The following is a 24,995-nucleotide window of genomic DNA, read 5'->3' as shown; positions in this document are numbered from 1 at the left end:
TAATCTTTATTACAATCATCTTGGATAGTCTGCAAACTATTGCTTCTCCACGCACCAGCCGCACTACTTTAGCAGTATTCTTCACACATGATGATCAGTTGTGCCAAATGTATTTACATCATCAACTCCCCTCCGTCTAAATTAGGGGCATAATTCCCCCAGCCCCCGTCTGGACACCTGCCCTCTTGGTGGATGACCTCAGGAAATGTTGGTGCTAGGCTGTGGTCAGTGCTGCGTAATCATCAGCCATTGTCTGTGCTAATTAGTGAAAGATCTCTCCAGTTTAACAAGATATGTCCAGTTGGTTTCTTATTATAGTATTGTCTATTTCTTGAAGTCTCGTATGCAAAGATTGACAAAATAGATGAATCTGATAAACACATTCAAACTCATACAACATGACTGTGACCCAGACAGATTTTGACATTTAGTATTTTCATTCCTTTCAAAACATGAAAGGACAAGTCCACCTTCATATACATAAGGATTGAGAGAATGCAGCAATATTAGTAGAGCACATAAGTGAAAGTTTGAGGAAAATCAGACAATCTATTCAAAAGTTATGAATTTTCGAAGTATCTGCCCAATCACTGCTGGATGAGAAGACTACTACAGTGTATGATGTCACATGCGTGCAACGATATAAGGAAAATAAAAAGAGAATTTCACAAAACTTTACTTTTTGAATAAAGTGCACATTCCTTCGACTTGTTACTGATATATGTTAAGGGTAATATTACTCCCCTTGCCTTCTGAAAGAGAGAAGTCAAGTGCTCTTTTGTTATGCAAGAAAAATGGAAATACGTTGAATTTCCTTTATTCTTTCTTTATATTGTTGTACACATGTGACATCACAAGCTATAGTAGTCTTTTCATCCTGCCATGACTGAGCAGAAACTTCAAAAATTCATAACTTTTGAACGGATTGTCGGATTTTCCCCAAACTTTCGCTGACGAATGTATTCTACTAATATTGCTGCATTCACTCAACCCACATGTCTATGAAGGTGAACTTGTCCTTTAAGTACACAGAGTTTGCATAAGAGTGAAATGAAGTTGTTTCAATATTGTCTAGAAACACAAATATTAATATCAGATTTCTTTTATCAATTCAGAAACTATATTGTTGGTGGGTAATGAGCTGTTAGGTAATTCTTAGATCTCAGCCTTTAGAATTTGAAAATTTTAAATGGTCTTGCAATATGAAATTTGTTTATGAAATTTGTACTAATATAGCCCAATCAGCTGAAATTATACTGCAGTATGGATGTGTATACTGCGCCATATGAAGGGAATCTGATAAAAATCCTTGTGTTCCATAATTTTTCAAAGTAGCCCAAATTACCTCTCCAAACATAGAGCAAATTAAGAGCAATATGTTGTTTGTGTGGTGTCTATGTGATGTCTGAGCCAGGGTACTAAGCTCTGTATGGTTGTTTTGTGGTAACAAAAATAGCCGACTGTAATCTCAAAATAGCCTCACTCACAAGACACACAAACAGTGTCATTGGATAGGTTTGACCTCCCTAAAGAACAAGGAGTGACACTATAATGCTCAACAGAGTAACAAGGCTTGCCATAGAAACACCATTACAAATACTATGTAGCATCAAAGATAGCTGAAAATATGAAATTGTAATAGTTACACTATGAGATTTTGTTTAAAGGGTAGTGGTTATGCACACAAGGGATTATTTTAATGTCTGTGTAATAAAGCTTTGTGTACTCATCAACTATGGGGTATGACCCTGTGCTGATTTTGCTCTTTTGATATGGGAGAAATATTTATAACATTGATATGTATGTGTGCTGATTTCATTTTGCTGGATGTATGTTAAAGAGGGAGAGGAGGCATTTATTAATGCTGTGCAGAGAATTCTATGGCAGACCTCATCTGCATATGTTGATTGCTCTGTTTGCCCAGGTCTTCCATCTAGCTGACTTAATTGACAAAAGTGGTTAGCATTGCCCGGCAAGATCAATAAATGACCATCATATTTTTGTAGGTTCAGCTGTATGTGGCTAGCATGGGTTATGCAGTAGCAGTCTATGGAAGCCATGGAGGTTAGGGAGAACAGTGAAATGTAAGCGTGATAGAACTCATTCAACCCGACAAGGGTCATTCGTTGGATTACAGGCAACATGGTGCGTAGGAAGTAGCCACACTGCAGTGTTTTGTGTATCACCTAGGAACAAAGTCGTTATGATTCACAGAACCACTGGGTAGGGGGAAGTCGCCAATTACCCAAGATGCACTGCTGCGCGTGTTCCAGCAGGAAGGGGTAAGATGCCAGGGTCTGCAACGTGTGCGTGCGGGGTGCATTTCGTTTCTGCCCAGCCGAGGTCTCAACCAACTCAGACTGCGCGTGCCGTGCAGCCGTTTGGGGCAAGACACACACGCAAGAAGAAGCTTAGGATTCCAAGGAACTGCGGATTCCACTCTCCCGACTCTGTCACGTGGAAGAACCTGTAGCCAAGGGTCGATCACATGGCGATTTAGGAGGTGTCAGCTAGTTTGAAAACTGATCGGTACAGGCCAATCTGCAGTTTTCAAGAGCTGAAAGGGATCAACTTATTTCACTCTTTTGCATACTCCTCCTTTGCAATACTTATGCCTTTGCATTTTGTTGGACTTTTCAAATCTGTTTGGAGTGTCTCTGAAAATCATTCAGCTGTCTCATTGCTGAAGACCATAGTTCACCTTCAGTTGTATTCTGATCATCATTTGTCACCCTCCTTTCACAAAGCACCTGTCAGCGTAAGCCCCCCTTTTTCAACACCAATCTCTCAGTGCAGTGACCATCTCCAAAACCGGCTCAACGGATTTTTGGACCTTTTTCTTCTCATTAAAACAACTGCACTAAGACCAGTCGCTACCCACTGATGATGAGGGACTGGAAGTATTTCCTTCACGGTTCCGAGGAAGCCATAAAGCACAGCCCACATTTTTCATAGGAAGGGGGAGAGTCAATATCGTGACTTGCTGTATGTTTCATAAGTGCCTGCAGTTGAAAACATAAATGCACCTTAGCTTGTGATACTTCAGGAAGCACTGCGGTTTCTCTTCAGACTTAAATATCGAAATCATCACACGGTCACATGTCAAAGTCACATGACTGTCATCAATAAGTCAAGAGCTGTACTTTTTGAGCTGCTTGCCGTCCATGACACTGAGGAGCAGAATCGTGAGCACCACAACTGGGAGGAGAGATCTGTTTTAATCGGCCGTGCTTTTGCTCATCACTGCACATCTGCAGGAACAACAGCTGATGAACAGTGAGCTGAGAGAACTTTTACACACTAACGACAACGTGGGTAACAGGCAAATTAGTGGAGCATTTACTGTGAGTCTTTGCATTGCTGTGAATCAATTAGGTGCAGTTGTCTATAGACTGATTTGCCAAGGAGGGATACAAGGCCCATTGTAATCAGGAGATGTATTAAGTTCCATGTTTATCACATACATCATCAGCATTCAAAGAAGGTGAAGTCAAGAAAAGCTTGCAATGTATACAAAACTGTCTTCCCTGCTGTGCCTTGTGGAAGAGAATCAAGTTGGATGACTCTGCAGCGTTGTTTTTTCATGTTTTTTGTCTCTTTATGCGAAGTACTTTCACGTCGATGTGCCTTACTGAGGATTACTTATTTGGAATAATTCCATGATTTCCTGCCAACTCGTGATTATTTTAAAGCATCATTTTGGATAAGCTGAGCTTCCTATTGCTATTCTAAAAGAAAAAAAAAAAGAAAAAAAAAGACTAGAGAGCAGTTGCCATAAAGAGCTGTATGCTCAACGATATTGCGACTGTGTGTTTTGTTTTTGGCCTCTGTCTCTGTGTGCTTGTTGCATTTCTTGAACGTGTCATCTGCGAGGCCTACGAAACGTTTCAGTCCAACATCGGTCTGAATCCAGGGAGCGTAGCACTGCCGCGGCCAGAGCAAACGACGATGAATAAGATGACATCACTGGAAATCTCGCGGGCCAATAGCCTGCTCCATCGGCAGTCATGCATGCCGGCACAGAAGATGAAAAACGGGCGCCCGTGCAGCTTTCCGACGACGCGGACGGAATTGTACTCCATCTATCGCTTCCAGACAGAGCGACAGAAGGAGGAACAGAGGATCCTGGATGAAATCTTCTCCTGCCTCCTCAAGGGCATCGTAGACGGTTGCTATGATGAGGTGGCGTATGAACTCCAAATTGGTTGCCCTTTCCAGAAAACTTGAAATAAAAAAAAAAAACTTGCAAAAATATGTCCCCCCCCCCCAAAAAAAAAAAAAAAAGGGAAAAATGAAAATGAGTGAAGAGTCTAGTTAACAAGGGGGGCACAGAATCACTGGCATGGAACTTTGAAAATTGTGATTGTAATTCATGATTATTCATCATGTGTCTAGATATGGTCAAGTCCCAATATATTGATATTTATGGCTATTTTACCTGATGGCCTAGTGACTAGCCACTCGCTTCACCGCCATCAGCTGAATACATTGCAGTACTGCTGGTATGCACTTGATAGCTACTGTATTTTATGTAGTTTATATAGAGCAGACTTTCTCCTTTATTATTGTTATCAGCAACCTATGTTATAACTGTATATATGAAATATTCATGAATTTTTCTCCTGCCCAAAACATGACCAGAGATGACATATAACTTGCAATATATTAAATGCACCATTCTTTATTGATTATATTGCAATAAGTAAGCATTTTAAAAGCATGACGTGATAACTAAAGTACAGATTTTGTTATATTTCACATATCATCGTGGCTGTCAACAGCTTTTTCACCAGTTGTGATGGGGCGGGGGGGATATGGAAAGAATTGATATGGCATTAACAGTATCATATAGCATCTGAGATTTGTGAAAAGTTGCAAAGGACCCAAGACAGCTTTTCATAGGTTTATGTGAATTGGAGCAGGATTTAAAGATAAAGAATCTATTCAGAAACATCAGCTACTTGCATTCATTTGCAGCATTCTTTGCATCGGACAAAGTGAACAATGACCTGACCTTTATTCTCCAGTGGGGAAAAGTCCTCTGATCCTAAAGACAGAGGGAAACAACAACAACAACAGGAAAGCTTTTTGATAGAATCTTGCCTCGCAACCGATCCCGTGTCTTTCAAGGAGAGTGTCGTCTGCTGGCAACCATAGGCATTTGTGATAGCTATCAGCAGCCCACAGAACATGTCATTTCCATGGGAATAGGGTGCCATTAGAAATTTTGCTGAGCACTGTGCATCAGATAGCACCATTACACTAGATGCATTGTTGTGCAGTGTTCATGTGCGTCGATAGATTTGATCGAACAAGATCAGCTTTGAAAGCCCACATGTATACAATTTTGATAATGCCATTTGAAGCACATCACAAACCTTTGCGTCACAATTTGTTGATATTGGCTGATGGCACAAATGTCTGTATATTTGTGATAAGACAGGATAGAGTAGAAATATGAACAAACTGAAAAACAACTACTTTTTCATGACCCTGCACGCAACCGAACACTATTACCAGGTATTATTATGGAGACTGGATGTATTTATATGTCTTATGTACATTTTCGATTTGAGTAAGATGTGCTTTGATGCAAAATGTGCAAAACCTCAAATGGTTGGAGGCAATGTTTCTCTTTTGTAGTTTACATCAAAATGCAAGGTATAGTCGACCATGGTATATGTGTCTAGGGAATGTTTTGCTACTCATGTCTGTGTACAGCGAAAGCAACTGCAAACCCCTGCAGAAACCATATGTGTTCTACCATTAGGATCTACTGTAAGGGCAAAGCTGCTGCAAGTCTACCACAGGCAAATAGTGTGAATGGTTCCTAATGCCTACTAGTGCAGTAAAGGCTTTTCTGATTCCACCATTACCTAAAGATTAATTCGAACATGTGTGTTAACAGCACTGCCAGTGGCCTAATTTCCAGTTGCTTGGATACGGCAAGTGTATACCGTAAGTAGTATATGAGCTGAATGCTGAGGAAACATCATTCATCTTTAGGAAAACTAAAATGACCAGGCTTTTCTCAGGAGTGTTCCTCTTACATCTACACGTCCAAGGGGTATTTTTGTTTGATATCATATTTATCAGGCATTGTAGAGAACAGTCCTTTTTCTGAACAAAAGGTGTCTAACCTGTAAATTCTTCAGTCATCTGCCTTCTTCACTACACATACCAACTAGGAGAGTGTACTTCATGGTAACAAGGTAATGTTACCATGTTAACAGGGTAACAATGCTTTTGTATAACCAAAGTGGGGATGTTAGCAGTGATGAAAATAAGAAACCATTACGTGTAAGGCAGTGGTTTACTTCCAGGTTATTGTGTTGCCCATAATACAGAAGGTGTGGATGCACATTCAACAGCTACATATGTACCAACGAGATGTTATAGATTTTTAAATGAGATTGTCATTCATTTTCTTAAGGGCTTCATTTATGAATATCTCCTGTGATTTCTCAACTCCCTCTTTTCCTTGCAGAATGGACTGAATGCCCTTCACCTTAGCTCCAAGGAGGGTCATCTTAACATCGTCACAGAACTCCTGAAGAGGGGGGCAGACGTTGATGCTGCGACAAAGGTAAGTTTCATCTCATTTCCCCCCTTTGCCGCTTTCTTTTTTACAATTTTTTGGTAACTACGCGCGATGGAAAAAAAAAGCCCATCATATGAAGGTTATAGATACATTTTGATTGTATGTCAATACCAACTGATTACAGGATGAGCCAAGTCTTGAATTGATTGTAATTTGATTGGCATTTTTCCTCTAAGAAAAAAATGCTTGTATTGCTAAACGTAACATTGATATTTTTGTCACTTGTGATCTTTAGTCATAGTGAATAAATTCATCGTTTGATATAAGAAGTAAACCACAATTATAAATCAATCCCAAATATGTTGGCAACCATAATAGTTGATTCTTTTGGGAAAATGAAAATTGGCAGGTTGCTTCATATATAGTACTATAGGCCTCAACAATAGCAAATATGCTATTCTGGTTCCTACTGTAGTTGCACATGTAACTGACAAAAGAGATTTATTTGAAGAGCAGTGTACACTGCTGAAGCTCATGACGTCAACCATCGATAGTCTGAACTCTGTCTGACCTCATTGAAGAAAATCAACATGTGATAGGCAGTCACATTTGATGTGCACCCTAAAGGGTATTTCCTCTTCGGAGTTCCATCTGTGAAATCTCTCTGTAGCTACCGTATCTCGCCGTCTTCCTAATTTGTTGCTCTTCAGGAGCTGTGTGCATTGGGAGAAAGACTCGTGGCTGGTATTTATACTGCTAGGCATCCCATAATGCAAAGCATATTTCAGGAATTAACAAAAATGAGAAAAGCAACTGCAAGGAAAAACAATGGGAACTCATGCATATATGCATCATGCATAATTATACTGCATATCCACCCGTAAATGATATGTTTTAAAGTAAGACTACATTCTAGCACTCTGAACACTACAATGCAGAGGAAATGTGCTGCCTTGAGAGGTGCTTAAAGCTGGCATCAGTTTATGATAATTTCTAAATTATTTTTTTGCGAAGTATTCTCATTAGTTTTGCATATGCGTGAAATACCAACATGAGATGTCTAATCAAAGATATTTAGTTGTAGCGCTACTCAATTTCAAAGTATGATTTAAAGGCATTTTTATGAGACGTCATTGGATAAATGATGTAGCAAAAAAGATGTAAAGGTTTCAAACAGTCACTTAATAGCCTAGCATGGCTGTATGAAATAATGCTTGATTGCAGCAAGCAGTATCTCCAAGCTCAGTCCCACATGTGCATGTCCTGTGTGAGCACTGTAATAATTTCTGGCTCAGAAATATCAGGGTCATAGCAATATCAGAAGTCATCATCCCATGGGGGCAGAAAGTGATAAGGACACCAGGTCATTACACTAAAACTCAAGTGCACAAGACTTTTGTTCATCCAGGATGTGGGGGGACTTGGAGGCTTTCTGAAATTACCAGCACAAACTGAAACACTTCTGAGACCTTCATTGACACACCTTCATGTGATCCCAGCTTGATCTAAAAGGGAACTGCACTGACCTGGGATCTTGCTCAGGGGAAAGTCTCTCACTGAGGAAATGAGAAGTTATTCAAAAAACCAAACAAACAAAACCTCCTATGCTAGTGCTGAACTCTTAACAAAGTTTCATTTTATTTGTGTGTGTTCCCTAGAAATGCTGGAATAACGTACATACATTTTCCCCATGGGTCTTTGACGATATAGGGTGCGAGCCTCATAGTAAATAAGAGGTTGTAATCCCATCTGACTTGTTTCGCTTACTGTAAGAGTGGATATTTTCGCGCGACTAATTTTTCGCACTGGGCCGCATAAGAAACTTTTGTGTTTTTAATTCCGCGGAATCAAGACATCAACTACTTGAACGCATGACAAGCAGAAATATTTGCATGCTTTTATTTTTGCACTAGCTTCTGGTTGCGCGAAATGCACAAAAATTTAACACCGCGAAAATGTCCACTTTTACAGTAGCACTTTTGACGAAAGTCACCACCAACCAGTCAACAGATGCATGTAACCGCAACATGTACAATGTATTAGTGCACCTGAGCCTAAGGGCTCAAGTGAGCTTAAGGATTATGATTGGTCACTGTCCAGCCTCTTTTGTGCCTTAACTTTTTCACACTTTCATCTTCTTCTTGGAAACGAGTGGCTGGATTTTAACTCAACATGGCAGGAATCATAGGGTGGGGGGGGGGGGGGGGGTGGGGAATCATAGTCTCTACAAAAGGTGGCAGGGCTCAAAATATACCAAATTAGCAAATATTCACATCCAGGCAATCATATTTCATTTTGATAGTTTTAGACATTTGATCTTCAAGGCAACTGGAGCCGGATTTTGACCAAACCTGGCAGGAATCATCAGTGGGGGATCATAGTTTGTACATATTGTTGTGATGCCCTCAGGGGGCCCCTAGGGCAGGGCCCAAATACCCCCTTATAGAAGATGTTGCCCTTGAGGCCTGCACCAATCCCAGAATCGGGAGATTTTTGAAATGCAGTAGTTTGCCTCAGGTTGAGTGACATAAAGTTCAAGGTCTATTTTCTTTAGTGTCATGAATCTTAGCAAAAACAACAACAACAACAAAAAAGCTGCTGAAAACGGCTCATCCAATAGTGGCGAGCCAATGGAGTAAAATGGAGTCAAAAGGGGCCTGAGCTTTCGATCCTAGCAGAATCTTTGTCAGAGGCAGGCATTTGCCTCTGACAAAGATTCTGCTTGGATCGAAAGCTCAGGCCCCTTTTGACTCCATTCATTGTCATGAAAGTTACATGATTCTGACAGCATAGTGGTTATCGCATCTCCTCATTACAATAGCCATAGATAGACTATTTTACAGATTACGTGAACTTCAATTTATGAGTTCAGTAATTAACTGACTGGCTATGTTATTTGCATTCTGAGGAAATGAATCAGTATTAAATGTTGCATGCTGAAAACAGAAGGCAGCATTGTAGGACATATGAAAGAACACTGCCTTATATTCTTTTTATTTGTTCATTAGAATTTATCAGCTGTAGATGTGACATTTCAATTTCTTTTTATTTCATTTTACATGAGTCAAAGAGATCAAAACTAACATTACATCACAAATTATGAGTATAACCATTCTGTAGACATACATTCTTAACAATCATTGTCAATATTGTGTCTGTGGTTTGTTTTTGTCTTCATCTCTGATGTCTTGAGCAGAATAAGGATGTCACAGTTGAGATTCCTACACTCCCTGGAAGGAAACTCGAACTGAAAGTAACTAACATATTCAAAAAGTTTGAAAACTCTGCCACCATTTCACTCAGCTGCCAATCTGCAATTCATACTTCACTTTTCACATTAAATAACAAAGAAAGTTTAGAGTGTTTCATTACTCATGTAGTCGAGATTGTTTTTGCTTATTGAAGCAGCAACGCCACCATAGTCGTTTCTCCCATCAGACTGTTAAATGACATTTTAATATGCAAAACCTTGACCTTTCAAGGCCATGTTTCTGAGCCTCATTTTCAAAACAAATCATGTTTACATAGTCAATTGGTTTGTCAAATTCAATTATCTTTGCACCTGCGTGTGTTCGGACATGGCAGGATTGCATTACTATGCTGAAGTCTACTATCCTCTAATAAACTGTATGATATTTAATCATTAAAAAAAAATCCCTTGATGATAAGGTGATCTAAAAGTAAAGGTAAAAGATTAGGGATTTAACAATATGGAACAATATTCCAGATGTCCGTAGTTCATCTCATAAATGTTTGGCACGTACCAATTCTTGCAGAAAACTCTCTCAGAATAAATATAAAGTGATTGAAACTCTTGCATTGTGTCTACCTTCTGTGATATTTTTGCTCTCAAGTATATCTCATATCTCATTTGCTCAAATGCTCTATCTGATACCTCAGAACATAGTAGTTTTGTCAGGTAAATCCTAGTATCTCTCTTGATAATATGTGGCTGCATCAAAATCCCATTCACACATAAACAATATCTTACTCATTTCATCTAGTAAAGTTTTCACTCCAATTCGAAATTCTCAACATGCCCAACATTCATATGATGAGCAGAGAATGTTTGAAAAAAAAAATCATTACACACTATATGCTACTGTCCATCCCTGTAGTAGAAACTGATACTGAGATTTATGTGATAGTTGCCTGTCAAAAATCCACCAATGGAGCGAGTCATTTTGAGTGAAAGTTGTCAACAACAACAACAACAACAAATCAAAAGATGCAAGACCAGTCTATTTTTCAAAAGTACACACTGTGAATTTGTTTGAAAGGCAAGGTATTTTATACTCGTCATGTGGCTGGCAATGTCTAAAAATTATGGTAAAATCAGACAATTTATAGAGTGTTTAAATGCTTGTCATTTCATGTCATATTCTCCCACTGGGTGTCCAGAATACCTTCGCTCCTTTGACTGATTTTGATGTGAATGAATTGTTTTTATTTAGCATAAACTCTCTTTATAAAAAAAGAACAGAACACAATGTCATCTTTCACATTTATTAGAAATGAACATACTGCATTTCTTTTTTTTTCATAAAATGTGCTATATATATATATTTTTTTTTACAGAGAAATATAATTCATTCATTTCTTGTCAAGTATGACTATCGAATGATGCTAGATATCTAATTTTGATATTTTTCTCTTTTCTTAATGGAAATCCATTAATAGTACTTATCATCAATTGTGACCAAAAGTGTCATATGACCTACAGCCCATTCAATTGCGAGACAGTGAGAGTATCCAGGATTTTTTGGCATATGTATTTAGGATTACTGATGTATTAAAAGATTATCATTATATTTCCATTCATGTCAAGACTACATGTCAAGATTAGAAAACTTGATTGCTTTTCAAATATTGTATCCATGTATCTATCATATGTGCTTCTGTTTTGTTTGACTCATCACAGACTAAAACTTCTTTAGACATTCACAAATGTCATACTTTTTCCGAAGGTTTTTTCTTTTTTGATAGTGTTGAATCATGAACATGGTGATAGTACCCCAATGTCATAGTGTGGAACGTTTGACAATTTGATCAGTGCAGTCCAGGCAGTCATTGATCTTCATATCATTTGCTACGAGCCTTGCATTTAGTGGGGGATGGAGCAGAAGAGAACAGCTGATGTCCAGCAGCAGTAAGGGCAACTGGTCATCAAATCAATCCTCTTTGACAAGGAATTTGGTCTTCATGCCTTTAAGGCAGAGGGCACTATATCTTAACCCATTTCATACTAAATTCTGAAATCGCCATGGACTTAAGCAGGCCACCAGGTTCCTGTATGGAACGGGTTAAACGGATAATTAGGGGTGCCAAATTAATCCCCTTGATGGGGAACATGCTCTTCATACCTTTGGGACAGATGATGTTGTACCTCAAAGGGACATGTAGGGGCATCAGATACATATGATAGAAGAATCCTGGAAACCATTTATAGTAGATGTGTGAAAAAGTTTTGGTTTTGCTTTCAACTTCACTCGAATTACATGGGTAGGTGTTAAAAATAGTTTCTTGACAATTGTCACGACTACTTTTTGATGATTGGGGTCATTGGTAGGCGAATCATATCTCATATCAAAGTACTTTTGTTTGGTAAAGAAAAAAATTATCAAAAAAAAAATACACCAACATCAATGCACAAAAATGCATACTTTCTTTTTTTTTTTTTTACATCCACCAAATGTTATAGCACTTAGCAGGTATACATATCTTCACACTGCAAATAGTCGTGCTATCAGGTAAGTGATATAGTATGCATGGGTGACATATTATGTAACCTGTATGAAGTGCAGTTACAGTGAGCAAGGGATGAGGCTAGTTTGCATTAAGAGTTCACTCTTCTCATCAAAGGCATCATTTGTCTGCTCTGTCATGCACATGAGTTGTTTCTTTTCCCAAAGATTTTTTTTTCCTTGTAACAAGCTTGCTACTTTTCCTGTGCCAAAATTTCACATTTATTAGCAAATTTGATTATTTTTTTTTCAGCTAGCACATGTATAAGTATTGATTTCATTCTGAATTTGTATTCATTATTCTTTTTTCTGATTTTTTAATGACTTTGAAAATATTTTGTTTCAGGTACGTTAACAAAGTAAAGAAATGATTCAGAATCAATCGTGGAAGCCATGTGCTGCTAAAAAACTTTACCCTTATACCAGAGGATTAACAACATATCCTGTTAGAAGGAATCATATTTACCTTGTGATCTTGGTATGGTAAGTTACTGAGCTTATTGTCTCTGTTGTTTTTTTTTCCCCCTTCCATTTCTTTTAATCAACCAACAGAAAGGCAACACCGCCCTCCACATTGCATCGCTGGCCGGCCAAGAGGACATCGTTAGCGTGCTTGTCCAGTTCAATGCCAACGTCAATGTCCAGTCGCAGGTAAAATGCCTGGTGAGAGAAGTGCAGGGCTAATGACGTTGACCTCTTCTCAAGAAAAAGTCACCTCGTGTGTATGAGCAGCATGAGCAAAAACAGCATCACTTCACCTCTATGTTAAACCTCTAGGAACGATTAGAAATTTTGGCAAGATATGAAGAACTCATTGTGATTTCAGTTAGGTAAAAAAAAAAAATGTCCTTATTATACGATAAAATGCATGTTTTGCTTGTCTTGTTTTGCCCATATCCCTCCCCTCCCCTCCCCCCACCTAAAAAAGAAATAAAGAAAGAATGAACATGACATTACTTAGCTAGGAAAGTTTTCAGGGAGTACAGAAAAAGAGAATGGTAAATGGTTGATTGGTGAAGTGAAAAGATATATCTGCAAATTGGCAACACACCTCTTTATCTAAATTGTGCACCAAATGCCTTGTAGTTATAAATGTAAAGTTTGGTGGCAAAGTGTTCAGCTTGTTCTGTTGTTCTATGGTCCTTTAGAGTAGTAGTGTAGTCCAGCAAACCCATGCTACCTATATACAACACTGCTTTCCCTTCACAGGACACACCCAAAAGAGATGTTGCCAATTTGCATGCAAACGCTGCTTTATTTTCTTGAGTGTTCAAGTCACGACAACATGCACTTCTGTCATCATTATTGTACAGATGCCTATGTACCTGGACTGTTCAATGTAAATGTATCAATATGGCTGAACTATCAGCAGAAGATATTAAAGTTGTGATATTGACCTTTTTTTTTTTGTTAACAATTGCAAAAGTGCTAATATGAAGATGCAATGTCTAAAGGTGTACGCTACCAAAGGAATATTTTGTCATAATTCACCCATAAGTCATGAAGTCCTTGGAAATTTGCCACAGAAATTAGTATATTGTCATCATTACATTGGCACCTGTGAATTTCATGGCATATCTTATATAAGAGACAGATTAGATATAACTGGTCAAGTTCATTAAATTTGCAACAAAGTCAGAAAGAAATCAACAAAAATTTGTCACTTTGAGAGAGAGAGAGAAACAGAAAAATTAATCTTCTCAAATGTGTTCCAAATTCAAGAATCAATTATAGATTTAGTGATTAAGAGACTTTTTGGTGACTTCGCAATTATATACGAACAACCAAGGGATCAAATGGAAAATGAAATTGTATCAAATGCTAAGAAACTAAAGTGAAAATTATTACAGAAAGATTGAAAAAAAAATATCGAAATGTGATTGATGGGACGTGATGAATTAAAATAATCAAAAGTCATGTAGCTTGACTTATGCATTCTCATTTTCATGATAATTCAGTTAAATACAAAGTTTATTAAAATTTCTACAACAGGAATTATTCCATGTTTACATAACAGACCCATGTAATCAGTATCAACCTGTTACTCCCAATATTATATCATTCCCCTATAGAGTTAATGCATGGTTGACCATTTACCCATTAAGCAGTGGGTTTAAATCTTTCTGTAACCCTTTGTACAGTGCTCTGTGAGCCATTGTATAATTCAAAGCCACTCCCCTTCATTTTTACAGGTAATATTCCCGTAGATTACACAGAGATGCCAACCATTGACTTCTTCTTTTTTTTTGCCAACCGTACCTCAATTATGTTTTGTGAAAAATACTGTTCTTTTAAATAAAAAAATATGCTTTTGCAGCTCTCAGAATAGTACAGTGCTGTTTGCAATGTAACCATCTATGTGGTAAAAATGGCACCACTCTCATTTGTATGATCACAGATGTATCTGCGTTGCTACTCTTTGTTGGTTTAGGGATGCACAGTCACGCATCTGCTATTCTCAGTTCTGTTTCGACACAAGGGCAAGTGAGCCCCACTGCCTCTATGCTTTTATTGTATTTAAATCACCTGCCACATGATCGATGCATTCCTGGTAAATGTTCCACATCATGGAAAGGAAAAGAAATTCAGCGAAAGAAGTTATCATTTATTTACTTCAATGGTAACCAAGTGTAGTATTGCTTCTGTTATAGTGGTTCATTATGAAATGACATGTAATCTTGCATATTCGGCTGCTTATGACTGAAATGTACATGCTCATGTGTGACCATATTTTGCCTTCTTACATCACCCACCCATAGAATGGATTCACACCCCTCTACATGGCTGCTCAGGAGAACCATGTCAAAGTCGTCAAATTCCTATTGGCCAATGGAGCCAATCAAAACCTTGCTACTGAGGTAAGTGGCCAATCACAGACCTGTACAAAGAATGCTTTGCATCATTCAAACAAATTTGAAACTTTGCAGGATGACTTTTTGTTTTGTTTGTTTTTAACTTTGACCATTATACCAATGCTCCCTGTAACACAAAGTTGAGTAAATTTGATATCCTGAAAATACTGTAAGCCCTTTTTTTTCCTTTTTTATCTGGCAGAGTTATCCTATTTGTCTGATCTAATACCAAACTAAATATACACAGTACTCATTATTTTTATACATACCAGGATAAATTGAAATTATGTGTGAGTTAGGGAAAATAGTCAAGGAACTGGGAACAAAACAAAAAGTTTTTGCTATTGAAGACTCATGTTACATTGTTCCCTTTTTGCGGCTGTAGACTATTTCGGTGTGGTACAAGGAGCATTGATCCGCTAATCATAATTTCATTTTGTTTGTCTAACTTTGCTGCAAAAATAGAGAATTGCTATGCACCAAATATTCATGCAAGTTTTTAATCTGATGATGTCACATATGCTCCTCGTCATCATTTCTAATTCATTATCCATTCCTCAGTAACATTGAGAACTGAATAGTAGCTACCATGCTTCTGTGCCAATTGTCAGTTGATGTAAAAAGTCACTGGAAAAAATAGAACAGCATTTGTGGCTAAGAGTCATTTTGCCATAGCAGAAGGGCTTTGGAAACAATTTGACCTACACTGTCGGCATGAAAGTCAAACAAACAAAAAGTGTGTGAGAGTAGGTATTGAAGTTTTCCATAAGGTTTGGTGTCGTTGTTTTCAAATCATTTTCATTTTCTGTAACTTGATGACATAAGTATCCAGCCAGTCAAATCTAGGATCAGCGAAGGGTCGTTATTGATTTCAAAACTTGAGTAAGAGGAGATGAAGGGTAGGGGAAGTGAGATTAGCAGCCGGTATAGGTAATCTGAGATGTGAGATTTCTTGTTAAGGAAGACATGAACACTAATCCATGTGGCATTACAGGTTTGTGCTGCAAACAGTATAAATCCCATTAATGTGCAGGCTTAGTTTTATAGATTAGCGATAGTCCTAATTTTCAGAAGATATCCCTGTTTTAGGGTAAAAGAGTCGAGGCAGCCTTCTTCTGCCTCCCCCTCCCCTTCACAATGTCAGATCTTATTTCAAGTTTTGAGTGATATCCTGGCATCCCTGGGAAAAAAAACAGATAACCAATAAGCAGAGTTGAGTCAGCAATCCTTTCATTTCTTATTGCATGGTCTCATGCACATACTTCTGTTTTTTTAAATTTGATCTGGTGTAAAATCAAATTATGAGGCTGATTTTTTTTTTTTTTTAAAGAATAAATGTTACTCTTCAGTGAGTTGCTATTTAGAACTTTCTCAATGATATGTACATGAGAAAGCAAGAAAACAGTGTGCATGGAAATTAACCCGTTGAGGATTGGCTGATTTTGCTACAACATGCATTTCTCATAGACACAGCCTGCCCGAGTATACTCAGGACTCATCCTCAACGGGTTAAATCATACCGTAAAACAGGCACAAGATTTCCTTGAAGAGAGGAGGCTAGAGGGGATAATGCATAGGTCATTCTTTTGTGTTCTGCTATGGCAATGACTTCCAGAAATATTGCAGGTGAAATTTGTTGTAAGACTTGCCTTTCCATTTGTCAATAGGCAGTTGTCTGGTGTAACAGGCAACCACAAAAATGGCAAAATGCACAGAATCATGGGCGACTACCCAATATATCATGTGTTTGTATGTTTTTTAAAACTATATGTTTCAGTAGCTTTGTAATAGAATGAGATGTATTTCTTGCACCATTTTGTCTAGATTGTAATGGGAATGATATACAGAAAATATTGTATCTAAAATATCACACAATATATTCCTTAATTCTTATTGAAACATTTCATCATTTAGAACCTTTTTTGTTCAGTAGTAATATCGATGTAGTTTGATTGTAAGTTCATGACGCATATAAGCCCAGGGTAAAGTAACTGACATTTCATAATTAAAATCACAATATTGGTATGTTTATAGTGTAGGAGCCCTTTTAATGTTCATTTTGAATGTGTGAATGTGAAACCTTGGTAGTATGTGTGTATTTCAAACTGTGGTCTGTGCAGTGCAGCAGAGCTCTTGTGTGTCTGTGTGTATGTGTGTGTTCTGTTGAAGTGTGCCGTGTGTCATAATGTCATTGTAAAATCTTCTTTTCTCTTTAAGGAGATATCTCGTAATAGGAATTTGCTTGTAAACATTACTTTGAAAGCTTTTGTGTTCCAAATGAATAAAGATTTTGCGTAGGTTCATGATTTATTCATTTATTAATTTTTCACTGCATTAACTCATTCTATATCTGAGAATTTCAGCTGCCATATACTTTTTTTCTTTGCACTTATTCTATCATCAATGGTCTTTCAGAATGCTTGTTTACAAAGTTACAAATTGAATATGTACAATGTATGTTAAAGGCAAATTATATTAAAAAACACAACAGTTACTTCTTCGTTGATATTTGAAACACAATATCTATTGCTCTCATTACACGCTAGAAACATACTGTTTTACAGCAGCCACACACCTGATAAGAATACAGTCAACTTTACCTGTAGAGGTCATAACAAAAAACTATGTTCTAGGAAGTTAATTACAATTAATTTGAAATTTATCACAATACCCAAGATGCAGAGAGATAATTGATAGGACAAATCATCTGAGCTTTAAGAACATATTATGTTTCTGAGAAATAACATGAGGCTTAGAATCCAGTGCCAACATTCATAGTGTGCTTCTAAAATCAGTAAGATCAGAGCTTGATGATGAAGAAGAGATTAGCGGTAGACTTGTTCAGGTGTTTTGTAGCTGTTCTTGCCTCATCCAATATGTACCATTTGCTCCTGTGTTTCTTCAGACAAATATATGTTTCCAAAACTGTTCGGCTCTTGCGCTCTATCTACGTGAAAAAAAAATTCACCCCCTCTCCTCTTCTCCATAGACACCAATAACACATGCTTTGTATAGATGTTACTGTATTACATTCAAAACAGGAAGGTCAAATTAAAAAAGAATCGACATAGCTTTTGAAATTTGATTTTAATCTGTTTCGTGGTTTTTTTTTTCAGAATATATCTTTCCCGTGCTGTGTATGCAAAGTCTGTTGGCTACATCTGTCCATTGTCCTCCCTTTCAAACAAACGAAATATCTAAATTCTGCCTTACTACTCATACTTGTTTATCTATCAAGTGCTTTGCTCCAGTTTTGCATGGCAGCATCTCTTAAATTCCAATTGTAGCAGCGCTCCTTATTTCTGCAGTCTTTTCAAGCATTATTTACAAAATATGCAATCAAAACCATTCATATTTGGTGTGGGTGGTTTTTTTTTTAATTATTTTTGGTTTGGCAATCTTTTCATCAGTAGGATATTTTGCAGGTGTTAACATTTTTGCTTTGTTGTCATCTTTGGTAAGGGTTGTGTTAGGGTGATTGATATCCTTCCACAAAGAAATATGAAATTTATTCTAATACCAGCATCACATGTATCTTGAATAAGCCACTTTCATCTTTGATCTAATCACTATTTCATCATCATGATTGGTACGATCACTACAGCTCATGAAGAATCACAAGCATACAAGTAATCTCTGATAACCATGTGTCTTGATTTCATCTTTTTTCTTCTGATTTTTTTAAAGTACAAAAGTATATTAATTATTTCATCAAGATGAAAGATAATTTTATTTATCGTTGGAGCTAATTTGCAGTTATTCATTCTTTCATTAAATTGTCTCTACCATTTACAAGTAATAGAGGCTGTGAAATAAACTCTTTCCTTACATTGCACTATCACCTCAACTGTACATCTGGAAACAGCTAAAAAATGAAATCATTGTATCAAAGCAATATTAAGTAAGACATGATAACACCATCTTGACCTCAAAAACATAAATCCAATGTGTTTAAACTCATATCATTTGCTGCTTTGTAAAGGAGTGTCTACAAGCTACTAATCAGCAGGAATTTTGACATATTACCAGCAAGGCCGATGGGTGAAGTTTATTAGTGTAATGTAGCTAGAAATTACATGGGGGGCCTCTGAGCTTAATAGGGTGTGGTCCTATTGGTAGGCCAAGGGCAAGGAATGGGGTCTAGATCTGGCTATTAGGAGCTGGAGAGGGGGCGAAGGTCTTCAACCAAGTGTAGTGAGAATATACAAACATGCAAAATTGTGTATACCTCTTCCTCTTCAAGGAATCCCTTTTTCACCCTTACAGTGCTTTGTTCAGTGATTGGCATATCCACTTGAGTAATTTCTTCCCTGATTGAGACAATTCTTTGTGGAAATTTATTGTCAATGAATAGAGATTACCTAATCCCCCCCCCCCCATCACTATTGTATTGCCATGGCCTTCCTGTCGGACTGAGGCACATTGCAACATGTACATCTGAGTAGGCACGCTTACAACAAGTTTGGAGGAATAAATGAATGCTGGTTTAAAAGACACAACAAAACAAAACAAAACAAACAAACAAACAAAAGCACACATGGCAAGATATAGCTGGGTCCCTGGGCATGGCAGGGTTAAAGTTACAATGCAGTCTATAGAACCTGGGACTTAGAGAACTGTTCTCTGTGTGTCTTGGGATATCACAACTTTTGATAGATTTTATTTCATAACATCCTTCTCATTATGATATAGACATTGCTGAAAGACAACTTGAAATGTCAAACAAGGAAATTTAAAGAGGCATTCACTTTTCATGAAATGAAATGATATCTGGAGACTGCCATTCATGTTCAGGTGAAATGTGTTTAGAATTCACGACAGTTGGGAGGGCTTTCAGCAGGAGGTTGCAGACAGCAACTTGTGAAATAGATTGAAACATTCTTTAAAGTCCGAAGGAGACACATGTGTCCCTATCATCCCGGTGGTAGCTGCATTGAGTCAAAGGTGGGTCACTAATTGGTGAGAATGTCTGTTTAGCATTTGGAACAAGTCATATATTCAGCCGTCAAAATTACTTTTATGTCTATAATCTCTGTCAAGTACTTTTTAATTGTCAACTATTGTCAAATTCTATGTTTTATGTCCGTTTTGAACGTGTTGACTGAAATCTGTTATTGCCAAGTTCGATACTGGCTAACTTGAAAAAAAAAAATTTGACTTTTTGTATTTGTTTTTCACGTTTTCCAAGTCCTGTTGAATTTGAAACATGTGTGTAGTCACAATTTATTATCAAATACAATTTCTTTGTGTTTTTATACTCTACAAGAAGGAATTGTGTTCTGCTTTTCTGACAGCATGTTGCATTCACATGTTTTAGAGTATATTTAGAGAGCATTCATAAAGAACTGTTCTATTTCATGCTTTGTTCTACTCTGATTACAGTCGCACAACTGATTAAAGCCGTAACTACTTGCATTATTGATGCGAAGCTACTGGATTTTTGATGTTCTTGTCAGATTACAGAATACTGCATGATGATGCAAGTACCGAGAATGCATACTGAGTGAATTACAGGCAACATTAAGTGTGTTTCCTGTGGAGGGTTAAAATAGAAACCCCTGAATAATTGAATTAAATCATTTAAAGTAGATTAAAATCATAATTTTCTCCATCTCTCTAAAAGTGCGTTAAGTTATGACTCATACATCAATTTTAATTTCCTACTCCTCTTTGACATAATGAAAACATCTGTAAATATCTGCGCACGCCAATTATGAAAATGTGAAACCATTTTTTTCTTGTGACATCAGTCACTAAAGACTGGGCTTGGAAATGGAATGAGCGTCCCTCGCCCCCAAAGAAACAGAAAAAAAGGGAAATGAAAATCCCTCTTGTATTATGAATAGAATAACAAGAAATACTAAAGTAATGTGAAACACATAGAGATCATCTCACAAGAAATTATATGTGGGCAACCCAGAGTGAAATAACTTCATCTTTTATTGTCCACATGCCAAACACTAGCAGGTTAAGACAGTATTGTCATATTTTCGAACCTTCAAAATTATTCAGTGTGTATGATGAGAGAGGATGTTAGTGACTATTTCCAGCATTATAAATAGAAAGAGATACAAATGTTTTTTGTCGATTGATAAGAATGTCACATTCAGATACTCATCAATTTGGCCAAACATGTGAGGAATATTGTTGGATTCTCATGTCATAAATAAGACAGCCCATAATCTTTAAGAAGTATTGCAGGCAAAAGCTGAAAAGATTCACCTTTGTTTTGATGATAAGTGAGACTTTTGTAAAATATATTCAAGGTTGCATATTGTTCAGCAGTTGACACATGCACCTGCTCAATTTCCTTGTCCATTGGTGCAGACATACTGTCACTATCCACGAGTGAAATTGATTATCTAAACTTGCATTTGGTTCAAGGCTTGAGGGATTAAGTGAATAATGATGACAAAAGCTTACAAGTTACAACTTACTGTTGTAGTATTGGAAGTGAATGGGCATAATGAAGGGTTAAAGGGAAGTATGCTCTTTCATGCAAAATGTTACAGATAGTCTTGAAGGAACTGTGCATCATTGAAGTTTGTTTAATGCAACTCATTAAGAGAGAATGCCACCTTTAAGTCATTCCCCAAAGGATTGTGAACAAACTTTCTTTGCACAGGAGATTCCAGAAACCATTTGGTGTAGTAATAGTTCCTGTGCTTAAATTCATTATTATTGCTGTTATGATTTCAGATGTCATTCTTCAAATGAAACATAAAAGAGGAGCAGGGAGGATTGACAGATATGATATTTAACCCAAATTGAGAAAACTTGTAAAAGAATATACAACAATTAGACAGACTGCCATAAATGAGCCAAAAATCTGCAATAAAGGGGTATTTATTGTTGTGTACCTCAAATCTCACCCTTTCAGGGATGTTTCGTGTGAATTAATTTTCAGGTGACATTTTTAGCAAAAGCAAAGGTACTGCAAAAGGTACACATGTAATGCTAAGTTGAGAGCAAGAGGCATTTGCAGACATGGTACCTTTGAGAAAAATTGGGAGCTGAATATTTATGAACATACATTTGTGATCGCTAGCTGCAGGAGAAAGATAACTCTACAAAGGAAAATTTTTCCAAACATACAGTATGTATGTGGATTTGTTGTTGATTTAAAAATTCAGAATATCTGAATAGATTGTCCAATATTTCTCAAGCTTTCCACCGAGTGCTTTGCTAATCCTTCTGCCAGTCCTGAATTCACATAAATGAATATGTGGGAAAACTTTCCCCTGCAAAGAGTCTAGATATCTTATTTTAGACAGGCATGGCCAGAACTTGATGGCACCTTGCATTTCAAATCATGCTTTGCTGCATGCTAAGAGACAGTAGAGGCTTGTCAAATTAGCAAGCAGTTGATCAGCAGTGAGTTTCTTGTGGCAATTAGTGTAAGTTTTTTTTTTTTTTTCATTTGTCACCTCATCATAAGATTCCATCAGAACCAAAGGAACATTGTTACGGCAAAGAGGATATTGAGATGTTGATCTTGGGAGGGTGAGGAAACGTCTTGTAGTCCAGGGCCCCGTTTTATCAAAAGATAAAATCGATTTTAAATTTCCTCACTACACAGGCTGCCATAGACTTACAGTTGAAATCAACTATATAATCAATTTTAACTCTTCATAAAACAGGGCCCAGATGACTCAAGCAGAGTAGTCCTGAGGGTCCTTTGTGAATCTCTGTACCTTGAGACTTCTTTTTTAGAGTGATGGCAGTCAGCATTTCACCAGTATTAGAAAGACCTCCCTTACTATAGAATCCATGCTCCTGGAAGAGTACTTGAAAGACTTCCAGATGGTCATATGACAGTTGAATGTACCATCCACAACAGCTTTTTTAGTAGGATATTAAAGCCAAATGCATCTCCCAGATGTGGTTTTGGGATATTCTTTTCTTCTGAACATGCAAAGACTTCTCTTCAATAGTGATGGTAACAAAGGGGTTAATGTGAGCTTATGTTGAACAGAAACATGTAGTTCCATTACACTTTGTTTTCCCTGTCTTATTGCCTCCCAACATTACGGTACAAAATAATTTACTGACATGCTGGAAAAATTCATGTCGCCAGTGTCATATAGGAATGAAAAATCAATTGTTAGTTCATTTATTTCTTTTCTAATCTATCGATGAATTGATTTATTCAGTAACCTTTTAACTGATTTATTGATTATTCTATTTTATTTATTTACCTATCCATTTATTCATTTATTTTTTCAATCTACTGGTTACTTATTGGCTTTATTTTTTAGCTAGGATGTACTGATCATCTCGTAGTAGCAGTAACTAGTACCTGTGTGTGGTGTGATATGCTTGTTCGTTTGATGAGGCTGACGAAATGGCTGTGCAAAACATGACTCTCTGTCTAGTGTGTAGTGGGGTTAGGGAGCTGTATGCTTCCGTGCATGGATGAAGAAAAGAATGCATTGATAGTGCCGCTGCATCCATTGAACATGAACGACAGCATCATAGATATGACATGAGAGCTGTTTCGTTGGAACTGTAATCTTTAGAAGGTATGTTTACATCCTGTTCATATACCTGTTTTGTCCATTTCCCCCCAACATTTGTTTCTATTTATTTATTCACTTTTTTTTTGGCGCTGCATGGTGAGTGTAGGACGGCTTTTTACCGCTTGACGTTGCAACTCAGCAGGGTCACGACGTTGTCGTAGAAACATTGTTGCAACATTCACGACCCCAGTATCCGAATAAGTCGGAGGTGAGATGACTCTTTTGGTGTACAGATTGAGAAGGAAATGAAAGGGGGAAGAAACACTAAAAACTGCTTCCACATTTTTTTCTTCTTCCAACTCTAAGATTGGCTCACAATTTCAGAGTTGAGCTCTTGCACTCAGATCAGGGGGAATCTTCTTCTGTGACGTTTTATGTTTCGACTTCTTGCATCTCGATGGACATTGCATCGTAATGTTGTAGTTGTATATTTTCTCACTGTGATATTCTTCCTTTTTTTCACCCTACGAGCACATTTTATTTACCTTATTTGTGTATTTTCTGGTACATCATATGTATTCATATCTATTGAATTTCACCTGTGTCACTGTGTTGAAAGTCTGGAGGTGACTTTTTAGATGTGTTGGTTGGCATGATAGTAGCGAATGTTACTTTTTTTCATTATCATTATTGTTTTTCAGTTAACTCATATTCTTATCACATTTCAGAGGGGATCTTTAGGGAAGAAAATATCAACAAGTGCTTGGGCCATTTAGAATATTTTTTTTTCTGTTTTTTGAAAGAGAGAATTGGCATTATTGCGTCACTTGGGAAAATGTTCACTAAGACAAACAAATGTCCAATATTTCACAAGTGTTGCTTTAGTGTAAAAAATAACAATTTTTATTGACATTTATTCATAAGGCTTAGAGAATTCACATTTTAAGCCAAATCTCACAATTTTTTCTCTTTTTTTTGAGTCATGTAATAATTGTATTTTTTTCTCTCACATGATGTATCACACACAAGTTAGCACACATCTCTCTTGAACACCCACTCTGGGGCTCAATCCCACCCCATCCCGTCCCCCAAAAGGGGGAAAAATACTGTGAAGTTCTTACTGTTTAAATGTGTAGAGAAATATTTTTGGCTAGTAATATCAGACATATTTTAAATAATTCCTGAGATGAGGGCTCATTATACTTTGCAATCACATGGAAAGCAAATAAAATGAAATAAGCAAACATACTTGGATCTTTTGTGGTGATTCATCACAAATTGCCACAATTCAAAGTCCCCAGAATGCCAGGTTTGTGAACTTCTGTAGGTATGCTTCTTTACATACTCATCTTTTTTCATGTGAAATTTGTCCAATTTTTTGCTTGTCTATTCTAACACA

At 37.2% G+C, this 24,995-nt stretch overlaps 1 protein-coding gene across 1 annotated transcript in view; it reads left to right on the top strand.

Moving 5' to 3' along the window:
* The window catches only part of LOC139738668 (uncharacterized), a 200,088-nt gene that overhangs the window by 52,956 nt on the left and 122,137 nt on the right, over window positions 1-24,995 (top strand). Inside the window, 4 exon segments of the mRNA XM_071649281.1 lie at window positions 6,488-6,586; window positions 12,838-12,936; window positions 15,045-15,143; window positions 23,763-23,864. Coding sequence (XP_071505382.1) covers window positions 6,488-6,586; window positions 12,838-12,936; window positions 15,045-15,143; window positions 23,763-23,864 — 399 coding nt within the window.

Source organism: Diadema antillarum, unplaced genomic scaffold, assembly GCF_040938485.1.
Source record: "Diadema antillarum isolate AM-2024a unplaced genomic scaffold, OU_Dant_1.0 seq00000764_RagTag, whole genome shotgun sequence".
In the NCBI taxonomy this organism is placed as follows: domain Eukaryota; kingdom Metazoa; phylum Echinodermata; class Echinoidea; order Diadematoida; family Diadematidae; genus Diadema; species Diadema antillarum.
The sequence above is the reverse complement of the archived record's forward strand: the minus strand, read 5'-3'. Positions and strand labels throughout refer to the sequence as shown.